The sequence below is a fragment of the Lampris incognitus genome, chromosome 3 (genome assembly GCF_029633865.1).
Source record: "Lampris incognitus isolate fLamInc1 chromosome 3, fLamInc1.hap2, whole genome shotgun sequence".
NCBI lineage: Eukaryota > Metazoa > Chordata > Actinopteri > Lampriformes > Lampridae > Lampris > Lampris incognitus.
In genome coordinates this window covers 4597645-4612644 of record NC_079213.1, presented here as the reverse complement: position 1 = coordinate 4612644, position 15000 = coordinate 4597645, and the positions used below count along the sequence as shown (strand labels likewise).

At 47.9% G+C, this 15000-nt stretch overlaps 1 protein-coding gene across 2 annotated transcripts in view; it reads left to right on the top strand.

Moving 5' to 3' along the window:
* LOC130110483 (basic helix-loop-helix ARNT-like protein 2) overlaps positions 1–15000 on the top strand; it is a 57654-nt gene that overhangs the window by 35015 nt on the left and 7639 nt on the right. For both annotated transcript variants that reach the window (XM_056277593.1, XM_056277594.1), the window contains exons 8-11: positions 1468–1585; positions 2386–2535; positions 8273–8507; positions 12960–13066. In XM_056277593.1, coding sequence (XP_056133568.1) covers positions 1468–1585; positions 2386–2535; positions 8273–8507; positions 12960–13066 — 610 coding nt within the window. The remainder of the gene's footprint in view (positions 1–1467; positions 1586–2385; positions 2536–8272; positions 8508–12959; positions 13067–15000) is intronic.

The window sequence follows — 15000 nt, the reverse complement described above, 5'->3', positions numbered from 1 at the left end:
AGGAAAAAGTGTAGCGGAGCACGGAGCGGGAGGGGGCTGAGAGACGTGTGTGTGTGTGTTGTTGAGCTGAGTGACGTGTGTGTGTGTGTTGTTGTTGAGCTGAGTGACGTGTGTGTGTGTGTGTGTGTTGTTGAGCTGAGTGATGTGTGTGTGTGTTGTTGAGTTGAGTGATGTGTGTTTTGTTGAGTTGAGTGACGTGTGTGTGTTGTTGTTGAGCTGAGTGACGTGTGTGTGTTGTTGAGTTGAGTGATGTGTGTGTGTGTGTTGTTGAGCTGAGTGATGTGTTTGTGTGTTGCTGAGCTGAGTGACGTGTGTGTGTGTGTGTTGAGCTGAGTGACGTGTGTGTGTGTGTTGTTGAGCTGAGTGATGTGTGTGTGTGTGTGTTGTTGAGCTGAGTGATGTGTGTGTGTGTGTGTTGTTGAGCTGAGTGATGTGTGTGTGTGTTATTGAGCTGAGTGATGTGTGTGTGCGTGTTGTTGAGCTGAGTGATGTGTGTGTGTGTGTTGAGCTGAGTGACGTGTGTGTGTGTGTGTGTTGTTGAGCTGAGTGATGTGTGTGTGTGTGTGTGTTGTTGAGCTGAGTGATGTGTGTGTGTGTTGTTGAGCTGAGTGATGTGTGTGTGTGTTGTTGAGCTGAGTGATGTGTGTGTGCGTGTTGTTGAGCTGAGTGATGTGTGTGTGTGTGTTGAGCTGAGTGACGTGTGTGTGTGTGTTGTTGAGCTGAGTGATGTGTGTGTGTGTGTGTGTGTTGAGCTGAGTGACGTGTGTGTGTGTTGTTGAGCTGAGTGATGTGTGTGCGTGTTGTTGAGCTGAGTGATGTGTGTGTGTTGTTGAGCTGAGTGACGTGTGTGTGTGTGTTGTTGAGCTGAGTGATGTGTGTGTGTGTGTGTTGTTGAGCTGAGTGATGTGTGTGTGTGTGTGTTGAGCTGAGTGACGTGTGTGTGTGTTGTTGAGCTGAGTGATGTGTGTGTGCGTGTTGTTGAGCTGAGTGACGTGTGTGTGTGTGTGTGTGTGTGTGTGTTGTCGAGCTGAGTGACGTGTGTGTGTGTTGTCGAGTTGAGTGACGTGACGTGTGTGTGTGTTGTTGAGCTTAGTGACGTGTGTGTGTGTTGTTGAGTTGAGTGACGTGTGTGTGTGTGTGTGTGTTGTTGAGCTGAGTGACGTGTGTGTGTGTGTGTGTGTTGTTGAGCTGAGTGACGTGTGTGTGTGTGTGTGTGTGTGTGTGTTGTTGAGCTGAGTGACGTGTGTGTGTGTGTGTTGTTGAGCTGAGTGACGTGTGTGTGTGTGTGTTGTTGAGCTGAGTGACGTGTGTGTGTGTGTGTTGTTGAGTTGAGTGACGTGTGTGTGTGTGTGTTGTTGAGTTGAGTGACGTGTGTGTGTGTGTTGTTGAGTTGAGTGACGTGTGTGTGTGTGTGTGTTGTCTAGTTGAGTGACGTGTGTGTGTGTGTGTGTGTTGTTGAGTTTACAGATGGAGCTGGTGGGGCGGAGCCTGTTTGACTTCATCCATCCCAAAGACATCAGTAAGGTGAAGGAGCAGCTGTCCACCTCCGAGGTTTTCCCCCGCGAGCGTCTCGTGGACGCCGCCAGTGAGTCCGTCCCCGTCTTCACAAGATTCCCCCGAACCTGATTGGTCCATATCAGATCAATTCAAGTCAGTTTTATTTGTACAGCCCAATATCACACATCACAAATTAGCCTCAGTGGGCTTGGCAGCAACACAACATGCTGTCCTCAGACCCCCTCATCTTTTGGATCCACAAATGTCAGAATAGTTCACGCTGACTCTGGACTGTGAAGGAGTTGAAATTCTTTTCTTTCTTTTTTAATTTTCCCCCTTTTCTCCCAATTATATCCGGCCAATCACCCCACTCTTCCGAGCCGTCCCGGTCTCTGCTCCGCCCCCTCTGCCGACCCGGGGAGGGCTGCAGACTACCACATGCCTCCTCCCATACATGTGGAGTCGCCAGCCGCTTCTTCTCACCTGACAGTGAGGAGTTTCACCAGGGGGAGCACGCTATTCCCCCCCCCCTCCCCAACAGGTGCCCTGACCGACCAGAGGAGGCGCTAGTGCAGCGACCAGGACACAAACCCACATCCGGCTTCCCCCCGGCAGACACGGCCAATTGTGCCTGTAGGGACGGCCGACCGAGCCGGAGGCAACGCGGGGATTCGAACCGCCGATCCCCGCGTTGAGGAGGTGCAGTTGCTAACGAGGATCAGTTAATTGGAGGCTGTGGATGGAAATGTATCCTGACAAAAAAGTTGCCCCTTCCTTTTTCCTGCTGTTGAAGTGTTGAGGGAGCATGGTCTGTATGGTCGTCTGTGGTGTGCATGTCTACATCGGTCTGCCTGCCTGCCTGCCTGACGGTCTGACTCTCTTTGCTAGCTGGGGTTCAGGTCCAGGCCGACACGCCCGTCGGCATGTCGCAGCTTCGTACCGGAGCGCGAAGGTCCTTCTTCTGTCGCATGAAACACAGCAAGGTGGCAGGGAAGTCTGAGGACAAGCGCACCCTGCCCAGCCCGTCCAAAATGAAAGGTAGGTCCCGTTGGGCGGTTTCAATCAGGTCCGCCTTCGGCGAGAAACCCAAAGAAGAAGAACATTTGTGCTCTTCCATCAGCTGATGTGACTGTTTGCAAAATAATGACTGACACGGCGACCCACCAATTAGCACTTTCCAATGTTCTCTACTTCCTGCCACACCCAGACATAACATTAGATAGATAGATGGATGGATGGATAGATAGACAAACAGACTGACCACATGTTGACTTGTACATTATTTTTCACATGTAGCATCTATGCTAGCTGTTTATTTTTCACATGTAGCATCTGTGCTAGCTGTTTACTTTTCACATGTAGCATCTGTGCTAGCTGTTTACTTTTCACATGTAGCATCAGTGCTAGCTGTTTATTTTTCACATGTAGCGTCTGTGCTAGCTGTTTACTTTTCACATCTGGATGGATGGATGGATGGATGGATGGATGGATGGATGGATGGATGGATGGATGGATGGATAGATAGATAGATAGATAGACAAACAGACTGACCACATGTTGACTTGTACGTTATTTTTCACATGTAGCATCTATGCTAGCTGTTTATTTTTCACATGTAGTATCTGTGCTAGCTGTTTACTTTTCACACGTAGCATCTGTGCTAGCTGTTTACTTTTCACATGTAGCATCTGTGCTAGCTGTTTACTTTTCACATGTAGCATCTGTGCTAGCTGTTTGTTTTTCACATGTAGCATCTGTGCTAGCTGTTTACTTTTCACATGTAGCATCTATGCTAGCTGTTTACTTTTCACATGTAGCATCTATGCTAGCTGTTTACTTTTCACATGTAGCATCTATGCTAGCTGTTTACTTTTCACATGTAGCATCTATGCTAGCTGTTTAACACTCGCCTCATGTCCCGTCTGTGTTACTGTGGGTGGGATTGCCTCGTATGTAGGAGAACAACAATATTCCTCACATGCTCCCATTCTCTCTGGGAGCACAGTGTTAACACAAATAAACGTCCCCTTCTCAAACACGCCCGGGCTCTCAACAGACCACATCAGTGCCGTTCCAGCTAGCTTCAGTTCCTTTAGTGTATCTCTTCTCAGAGCTCTCCAGGCAGCATGAGAAACTCCTCTTTAAAAAACACAGTTGTAATAATAACAGAATCCAAACACATGAATGACCTCGATGTGCCGAAGATGTAGGACAGACATACACAGCCATATATACGGCTGTATCCTCCTGTACCAGTCACATAAAAAGGAGCTTTTGCAGTGCAATTTCAAACCTGTATGCTGGCTCTTTGTAGTGGATCCTGGTGTGCAGGGGGATTTTCCATTGGAAACAGTGTTCTGGGGGGGGGGGTGCAAAGTTCACACACGATCTATAAAAGACAGAGCAGTGTGTGAATTAGTTTAATGGAAAACTTGCAGGAGCGTTGTGCCATGAGATTAAATGTGTTGGAGTTGGTTCCTAGGCGCCACTGTGTTTGTGTAAAACAAACAAGTGGATATTTCCAGGAACAGGATATTTATCTGATAGGAGAAGTTTTATAGGAATGAGGTGTGGTAGGCCCGAGCTCGCCTGCATACCCTTTCTCTGTCGCCAGTGGCCCGAAAAATTCCTCTGGCACGAACGTCAAAAGTTTGTCAATGCAGTTCAAACAAAAACAGTTTTGTAGTTAGTCATTTTTTTTCCTTCCCTGCCAACGGGAAGATAAAACTCACCTGTTGTAAGGAAGTGTAGGTGAATTGAAAGTCTGACCTCAATTACTAGAAGTGAAGAGTCTGCCCTGCGTCGCACAGTCGCTTTAAAACACGATATTAGCACTAAAATCACAAATATGTCAGTATTAGACCTGCTGTAGCCTACACATCCGTCTAGGTTTCAGAATAAGTCACATTTAACATGCAAACACCTAATTTACTGACCGGTTTGGTACTTAAACCACAGTTGGTGCCGGTTTTCACTCTTTGTTGATAAGATTACATTTTCCCCTCAATCCCAGTCACTCATTGAAATCTGTAAATTGGGAGAATCAGGTGTCCGAATCAGGTCGTTGTTCAGGCCGGTAGATTGATTACACTGGTCAACACAACTTTTCTTGCATGGGGTTTTTCAACGGATTCTAGCTCACTTTCGGGCGCTGAATCCAAATCGGGCATTAGTTTTTGCCTATCACATCAGATTTTTGAACTACAAAAAAATCATTATTTTTGAGAAAACAGCAATTTTACCCTTGGAAGTTAAAAAACACCGTTGCATTAGATTAGAAGATCGATAGATGCAAAAATGATCACAATGAATAAATAAACACTCGGCCTAGCAGGAAATTACTCAGGAAATGAACAGGGGTCATTTTTATCCCCACCAAGATTGCCGGACTAGATGGTCAACTTTTGTAAAAAAAAATCCTGAATAAGGAGCGTACAGACAGCACAGAAACTTGATGCGACAGAGCAAAATCTGAGCTCCGATTTGGATCCAGCAGCCCCAAAATGAGCCCAAAATAGTTTCCAAAGGCCATGCAAGAAAAAAAACCCCCCATATTTGTGTAGACCAGTGTTATTGAGTCCGGGTTAATTGCATACGACCGCAGACACAAGCGTGCACACAGCAACAGACCCACAACGTGACACCCTCTCTGCGGCTCATTGAGGGGAAGGCCGGTTCAGCAGCCAAGAGACAGCGTGTGCTGGCTGAGATAAGTGGAGCCACGGGCTGTTCCCCCGGACACATGTCACGTTTCAAAGTATGTGGGAAGTAGGTCAGTGTTACAGGCGTTATATAAGCCTTAGGTAAGTCAGCCCAGGGCCCCGAACCCACCCTCCCTCGCTCACGTGCCGCCAAGGCCGGCAATAAAAGTGAAGGCGTGTCGCCCTCCGGTGGCGAACGCGCCGAACTGCAGCTCCACTTCATCCAAAAACGAAACGAGCGGCGGCTGTTCGGAGCCCCCGGAAGGGAAGTAAAACAGAATAAGCGAGAAAGGAGGGGGATTAAAATAACTTTCCTTTGAGTTTGGACACACGAAAGGGCAAACCGCCGCTCGACGTTATTGTCATACGCGCGTTTCAGCGCGAGCTGTGCGTCCTGGATGACACGTGCCGTCCTCGCTCATTAATAAAACACTCGGGAATACCGGGTTATTCCCAGTCACGTGACTTTTCCGTCGCCCGCGAACGGCTCCGCCATGTTGGACGGCAGCCGGACCGGCTCCGCCATGTTGGACGGCAGCCGGAACGGCTCCGCCATGTTGGACGGCAGCCGGACCGGCTCCGCCATGTTGGACGGCAGCCGGACCTCGGCGACCGCTGTTCACGCCGAGCTCCTCGTTGTCGATGTGTGTTGACGACGCCGAAGTTTTCAGCGGAAACCGGACAAACGTTCGGGAAATAACACACAGCAGTTTGAGGTCCGCTCTTAGAAAAACGGCGAGAGCAGCGGCGGCGTCCACATGGCGGACGTGTCGCCGTCACGTGATGTGTGACGTAATATGAGACCGACCCATCTGCTCATATAGTTTCGTAATGTGTGTGTGTGTGTGTTAGTTAGTGTAGATAGCGGGACCGAAAACTAAAGCACTTATGATCCTAATTCTTTTTGGAGGTGGTAGGTATTGTCTCAGAGAGTACGGGAAAAATCCCAGAACATTAAAATTATGCATAATTAATTATGCATAAATATGCATTTTTCTAAAAATGGCTAAAAACCACTTTTCTCCGCATTTCAGATGATACTGAGCATCTTGGATGTTTTCACCAATATAAAAAAAAATTCTGGGACTTAGAAATGTTTTGGTATTATGCAAAATATATAGGCATTTTTGCAAAAATGCACTTATGATCCTCATTTTTTTTGGAGGTGGTAGGTATTGTTCCAGAGAGGACCAGAAAAATAGCAGAACATTATAATAATTATAGTAATTATGCATAATTATGCAAAATATGCATTTTCTAAAAATGGCCGAAAACCACTTTTCTCGGCATTTCAGATGATTCTGAGCATTTGGGGGGAGGGAGTTGGAGTGGGGGGGGGTTTAGGGGCAGGGGGAAGGCGGTTAGCTGGCAGGATGAAGAGGAGGGAGATTTAGACGGGTGGAGAACCAAACCGCTACATTGTAGCGGGGCTCTTCTAGTAGAGTATACATATCCAGGGGGCGTCCGGGTAGAGTAGTGGTCTTCTCCGTCGCCTACCAACACGGGGATCGCCGGTTCGAATCCCCATGTTGCCTCCGGCTTGCTCAGGCGTCCCTACAGACATAATTGGCCGTGTCTGCGGGTGGCAAGCCGGATGTGGGTATGTGTCCTGGATCTGGGGGGGGGATAGCGTGATCCTCCCACGTGCTACGTCCCCCTGGTGAAACTCCTCACTGTCAGGTGAAAAGAAGCGGCTGGTGACTCCACATGTATGGGAGGAGACATGCGGTAGTCTGCAGCCCTCCCCGGATCAGCAGAGGGGGTGGAGCAGAGACCGGGACGGCTCGGAAGAGCTGCGTAATTGCCTAAGTACAATTTGGAGAAAAAAAAAAGGGGGGGGTCCAAAATAATAATCATAATAATTATGATAAAAAAATCTGTATATCCACGATAACCACCTGTCAGTATCAACAATTTTAAGCATAGAGTGAAAATGCATGTCAACACACACACACACACACAACATTGCACATTATAGACTAGCAGTTAAAACCCCGTTACTGTCTGTTGTGTGTCTGCCTGGCCGCAGGTGGAGGTGCTGTTATAGTGACGGGTGTGTGTGTCGGGGTGTGTGTCACTTCTGGGGACGCCCTGTGTCTGCTGCCATGCTGCTTATCGTGGTACATAACAGACTTAGAGGTCTGATGTCCTGACAGCTGGTGGAAAACAACCAACGTGCACACTAGACATTGGCTCAATGCCACCCCCCCCCCCACCTGGCTCTCCCCTTAATGTTGGAGTGCCCTCTAGTGGTTAGTGGCCCTTCAGAACGGAGCCACAAGGAATTGGGCTTCAAATCTTCACCTGGGAATCACAGTAAAATGAATCGGTTCATCTGGGTACAACTTTTTTTGGGGGGGGGGGGTTCCCCCCTTTTTCTCCCCAATTGACCCCGCTCTTCCAAGCCGTCCCGGTCTCTGCTCCACCCCCTCTGCCGGTCCGGGGAGGGCTGCGGACTACCACATGCCTCCTCCCATACATGTGGAGTCGCCAGCCGCTTCTTTTCACCTGACAGTGAGGAGTTTCACCGGGGGGACGTAGCGCGTGGGAGGGTCACCCTATTCCACCACCACCACCCCCTGAACAGGCGCCCCGACCGACCAGAGGAGGCGCTAGTGCAGCGACCAGGACACACACCCACATCCCACCCGCAGCCACGACCGACTGTGTCTGTAGGGACGCCCAGCCAAGCCGGAGGTAACACGGGGAGTCGAACCCGCGATCTCCGTGTTGGTAGGTAACGGGATAGACCGCTACACCACCCGGATGCCCCAGTTTTCTAAAATATTCTTTCTGTGTATTCACATTATTTGTAGGCAGTACACATCAGAGTACAGCGAGGCCTTCCGTGTACTCCCGCAGTAGTACTGTACCGTGCATGGATAAGTAGACACGCTGGCTGGCGGGTCGGACCCTTTAGCCGAGCGGTTAGCGATGCCTCCCGCGGTGCGGGCGACACGGGTTCGCGTCCCGGCCGCGGCAGTTCCCGTGGTTGCGCCCCCTCCCCCCCCCCGAATCGGCTCCAGTGCTGATGACGCTGGTGAGCCGGTCTTCATTTCTGCGTCTGCCCTCAGACTCCTACAGGTACTGCACGGTCCACTGCACCGGCTACATGCGGAGTTTGCCCACCGGCCAGATGGACTCGGAGAGCGACATGGAGAAAGAGACCTCCCACCTCAACTGCCTGGTGACGGCGTGCCGCATCCACCCGCACACCACCCACCAGCCTCCCAAGGACGTCAAGGTCAAGCCGGCGGAGTTCGTCACGCGCTGCGCCATCGACGGCAAGTTCACTTTTGTGGAACAACAGTAAGTGTCGCGGCTGCTGTCCCGTTCCCTGCCGCTTGCAGAACTCAGGCCGCTCTCCACCCCCCACCCCCACCTCCACCCCCACCCCCACCTCCACCCCCCACCCCCCATGGTCAGACAAACCGCTGGCCGAGTCCTGCATCCACCGACGCTTAGCAGACACTCTTATGCAGAGTTACCCACCAGAGCCTCACGAAGTGGCAGATAAATACAACTGGTACTGCCACCATAAAGTACTACATAGTAATCACATCATAGTAGTACTATATAAAGTAGTAGTAGTAGTATATGAAGCAGTAGCAGTTGTAGTGCATGTCATAGTAATACAATATAAAGCAGTAGTAGTAGTAGATTTTTTAAATAGAAATTATATCATAGTAGTACCATATGAAGTAGTAGTGTAGTAGTAGTAGTAGTAGTATATGAAGTGGTAGTAGTTGTAGCAGTATATGAAGTAGTAGTATATGATGTGGTAGTAGTTGTAATGCGTTTGCTAAATAATCATGTCATAGTAATACAATATAAAGCAGTAGTAGTACATTTGCAGAATAGTAATGTCATAGCAGTGCTAAATGAAGTAGTAATAGTAGTAGATTTTTTAAATAGAAATTATATCATAGTTCCAAATGTAGTAGTAGTAGTAGTAGTATATGAAGTAGTAGTAGTTGTAGCAGTATATGAAGTAGTAGTATATGGTGTGGTAGTAGTTGTAATGCATTTGCTAAATAATCATGGCATAGTAATACAATATAAAGTAGTAGCACTTATATGAATAGTAGTATATGAAGTAGTAGTAGTATATGAAGCAGTAGTAGTTGCAGCAGTATATGAAGTAGTAGTATATGATGTGGTAGTAGTTGTAATGCATTTGCTAAATAATCATGTCATAGTAATACAATATAAAGTAGTAGCACGTATATGAATAGCAGTATATGAAGTAGTAGTAGTATGTGAAGCAGTAGCAGTTGTAGTGCATGTCATAGTAATACAATATAAAGCAGTAGTAGTACATTTGCAGAATAGTATCCATATCATAGCAGTGTTATATTAAGTAGCCGTGGTGATACATTTCTAAAATAGTAGTCATGTGACCGTAGTGCAGGACGAAGTAGCGGTAATGGTAGTAGAAGATTTTTTAAACAGAAATGACGTCATAGTTGTACTGTATTAAGTAGCCGGCTGTTACTGTTGCACCCTATGATCGGTGTGTACAACTGAATCATTTTCTTCTTCTTCTTGTACTCAACAGTGTACTTCTCCTGTTTTCTGACTTGTGTTGACGTGAATATACCGTGTACTCTGATTCTCCTTATGCTCCTCCCCTTGATGGCTTCAGACACATGTACACTGAATGTACTCAACGTGACACGTCCTCCTGGCTACGATGCAATTACTGTGTAGTAAATATAATACTACTACTTCATGTTGTGCTAGTAGGGTGTGATTGCTATGTGTGATGCTAGCTTGCGGACTCTCGTAGGCTGATCTGGATTAAAGCATGTGCTAAATGAGTGAATGTATAAGTAGTAGTAGTAGAAGATCTGCAAGATAGTAATCATCTCGTAGTAGTACTATATGAAGTTGTAGTAGTAGTAGTGAATTTACTGCACGGTAGTCATTTCGTAGATAAGTGTACATGTCATGTGAGGGTGTCCAGGTAGCGTGGCCGTCTATTCTAACACGGGGATCGCTGGTTCGAATCCCCGCATTACCTCCGGCCTGGTCGGACGTCCCTACAGACACAATTGGCCGTGTCTGCGGGTGGGAAGCCGGAAGTGGGTACGTGTCCCAGTGACTGCACTAGCGCCTCCTCTGGTCAGCCGGGGCTTCTGTTCTGGGGGGGGGGGAAGCGTGATCCCCCCACGCACTACGTCCCCCTGGTGAAACTCCTCACCGTCAGGTGAAAAGAAGCGGCTGGTGACTCCACATGTATGGGAGGAGGCGTGTGGTAGTCTGCAGCCCTCCCCGGATCGGCAGAGGGGGCGGAGCAGAGACCGGGAGGCGATATTATGAACCCTACATAGCCCTCGCCAAAATCCCGTACCCTGTCCCAAATCTCGCGAACGGACGCCGGATTTCCGCTGCGTTGCTAAGGAAACAATCAACTATCAACTCGGTGCGAAGCAAAGCTAACGTTAGCTACCTTCAATTTTGTAATTTTGTATTTTTCGCAATTTTGGACAGCTGGCTGCTTTTGTAATTTTGGACAGCTGGCTGCTTTTGTAATTTTGGACTGCTGGCTGTCAACAACAGAACGGAGGTAAGTAACGTTAGTTGTCACACGCCTCTGCTCCTTGGATACGTTATTGGTATTATATTAATGTTGATTGTGGATAACTTAGACAGGTTAAATTGTGGGTGTACAGCGTTTCCTTGATGAGCGCTAACCCCATAACAACATATTTTCGCGTTGCTACGGTGGCGCACACGTGACAAAGCCAGAAACGGGATTTTGGCGAGGCCTATGTAGGGTTCATAATATCGCGACCGGGACGGCTCGGAAGAGCGGGGTAATCGGACGGGTACAACCGGGGAGAAAAAGGGGGGGGGATAATCCAAAAAAATGTAAAAAAAAGAGTAGGTGTCATGTCACGTGCATTTCGTGTAACTGTGCGGCGGTGAACATGTGGTCTGAACATGTTCCGTTGAGAAAGTAATGGCTGACGGAGGTTGGGGTGAAAACGGCTCAGGTAAAGGAAGCTGGTACTTCATCGGTACTGTGTGTTTAACGTCAGCGGACGTGCTGCATTACATTCAACCTCGGAAGTTCTGACCTTCCCCAGCTTGGATCTCCGGCCTGAGAGCTAGAGGGGTTCTCCGTGGCAGCGGGTCCCTGCACACTCGGGTCCAGCGTTCACACGGGAAAACTCCAGCTGGCGTCCGGGTGGCGTGGCGGTCTATTCCGTTGCCTACCAACACAGGGATCGCCGGTTTGAATCCCCATGTTACCTTCGGCTTGGTCGGGCGTCCCTACAGGCACAATTGGCCGTGTCGAGGGCTACATGTGGGTGTGTGTCCTGGTCGCTCTACTAGCGCCTCCTCTGGTCGGTCGGGAAACCTATTGGGGGTGGGGGGGGGGGAATAGCGTGATCCTCCCACGCGCTACGCCCCCCTGGTGAAACTCCTCACTGTCAGGTGAAAAGAAGCGGCTGGCGACGCCACATGTATGGGAGGAGGCATGTGGTAGTCTGCAGCCCTCCCCGGACCGGCAGAGGGGGCGGAGCAGAGACCGGGACGGCTCGGAAGAGCGGGGTAATTGGCCAAGTGAGTACCACTGGGGAGAAAAAGGGAAAAATCCAAAAAATGAAAAAGAAAACCAAAGCTAAATTAGTAAATTGGTGGTAAACGAGTAAATTGGTGAGCATGCGGAGCCGATAAAGACATCACCCTGGCAACTGATGTCATTAACCAATCACCATGCAGATGGTTGAGCTGCGGGATGATGCCGTCACGCTGTGGCAGAACCACCACCTGGTTCTGTGACGGATGATAGGTGATGTGGGTTGGAGCCAGCATGGAGGTGTCCTCCACAGCTGGCTCCGACCCACATCACCTATCATCCGTCACAGAACCACCACCTGGTTCTGTGACGGATGATAGGTGATGTGGGTTGGAGCCAGCTGTGGAGGACACCTCCACAGCTGGCTCCAACCCACATCACTCATCATCCGTCACAGAACCGGTTCTGTGACGGATGCTAGGTGATGTGGGTCGGAGTCGCGTTGCCAGCGTGGAGGTGTCCTCCACAGCTGGCTCCAACCCACATCACTCATCATCCGTCACAGAACCACCACCTGGTTCTGTGACGGATGATAGGTGATGTGGGTTGGAGCCAGCTGTGGCGGACACCTCCACGCTGGCCTCAACCCACATCACCTATCATCCGTCACAGAACCTCCACCTGGTTCTGTGACGGATGATAGGTGGTGTGGGTCGGAGCCAGCGTGGAGGTGTCCTCCACAGCTGGCTCCAACCTGGTTCTGTGACGGATGATAGGTGGTGTGGGTCGGAGCCAGCGTGGAGGTGTCCTCCACAGCTTGCCAGCTTCCGTAGCCTCTCCGAGCGCAGTGTGGAACCCCTGCTTCCCCGAGCTGAATGTAATGGAGCTCTAATCTTCTCTGTCTTTGCCATTGTTTCTCAAAAGGAGCTGTGCATCTCGATGACGTCACATGAAAAACTCCCCTCTGCTCCTTAGTTTCGGATAAGTCATTTGGTGCCACAAGGCCAGTGCGTACACCTATCAAATCTCACAATATGTCGGGGGCCCGGTGAATGTTGAGATGGGGCCGTGTGTCATATTGAACTGTATCCGTGTCTCCTTTACCCTCATGTTGAACCGCTTTACGTCTGCGGAGCCCGAGAGGAGGAAGGGAGCGAGGCGGAGGGAAGGAGCAAGAGGAGAAACTCCGTCTGATGTGGTTTTTTTTTTTTTTCCCCTCTCTGTCCCGCTAGAGCCACCACCATCATCGGTTATCTGCCGCAGGAAATACTTGGCACGTCCTGTTACGAGTACTTCCATCAGGAGGACCTGCAGCACCTGGCCGAGCAACACAGGAAAGGTGACGGAAACACTCTGCCGTCCCGTCTCCCGCGCTAAAAACCACACGTGTGCCATCGCCTGGAGGTCAAAACCAGCACGCGCAAGTTTAACGCCAGCGTTGGCGTGTCTGTAATCAGCGCTTCGCACGGGTGATTTTTTTGCGTTGTTGTAGTATTTCTAGTGTTACCAAGCCTTCGCGTCAAGAGTTTCTCGACACGGCTCTCTAACCAGCGCATTTGGAAGTGACAGCTCAGTTGATTGGCGTGACGTCTGACCAATAGAAACGTGCCTCGATCGGCGGACCCTCGTTTCCTTCCCGCCCGGGCTGGTTGACGTGGAAGTGGCTTCGTCGGATAACCTTCACGTCTCGGTTTTAATCTTTCACATTTCGGTTGTGACCTTAAGAGGTCCGGCTGTGGGGGCGTCCGGGTGGCGTGGCGGTCTGTTCTGTTGCCTACCAACAAGAGGATCGCCGGTTCGAATCCCCGTGTTACCTCCTACATATATATCTAAACTAACACATATATCTAAACTAACACATATATATCCAAACTAACACATATATATCCAAACTAACACATATATATCTAAACTAACACATATATATCCAAACTAACACATATATATCCAAACTAACACATATATATCTAAACTAACACATATATATCCAAACTAACACATATATATCCAAACTAACACATATATATCCAAACTAACACATATATATCTAAACTAACACATATATATCTAAACTAACACATATATATCCAAACTAACACATATATATCTAAACTAACACATATATATCTAAACTAACACATATATATCTAAACTAACACATATATATCTAAACTAACACATATATCCAAACTAACATATATATCTAAACTAACACATATATATCCAAACTAACATATATATATCTAAACTAACACATATATATCCAAACTAACACATATATATCCAAACTAACACATATATATCTAAACTAACACATATATATCCAAACTAACACATATATATCCAAACTAACACATATATCTAAACTAACACATATATATCCAAACTAACACATATATATCTAAACTAACACATATATATCCAAACTAACACATATATCTAAACTAACACATATATATCTAAACTAACACATATATCTAAACTAACACATATATATCCAAACTAACACATATATATCCAAACTAACACATATATATCTAAACTAACACATATATATCTAAACTAACACATATATATCTAAACTAACACATATATATCTAAACTAACACATATATCCAAACTAACATATATATCTAAACTAACACATATATATCCAAACTAACATATATATATCTAAACTAACACATATATATCCAAACTAACACATATATATCCAAACTAACACATATATATCTAAACTAACACATATATATCCAAACTAACACATATATATCCAAACTAACACATATATCCAAACTAACACATATATATCCAAACTAACACATATATATCCAAACTAACACATATATCCAAACTAACACATATAAATCTAAACTAACACATATGTCTAGACGAAACAAAGAAATCACTGTCCAGAGAACGAACACCAATCAGGATGACTGTGGGAACTGCTGGTCTGCATGGGCTAGCAGTTAGCTTAGCCTGCCCCGCTTCCGCATCCTGTCAGACCGCCCTCAGTGTTTCCTCTTTGGGCACAGCTCTGGCAGGGCCGTGGTCCCTGGGCCCACAGGATGCAGCAGACCAAGCTCTCCCAGCCGATCCAGCGCCAGCTCTCCCAGCCATCAAACCAAGACACAAACCTAGATGCAGGCGTGGACACAGACGCTGCGTGGACGGTGCTGGGTGAGGCCGCCGCCAACGTGAATTCGCGCCGCCATCTTCCCACACCAGAGGCGGAAGTGAATAGAAGCGGCTGGTGACTCCACATGTATG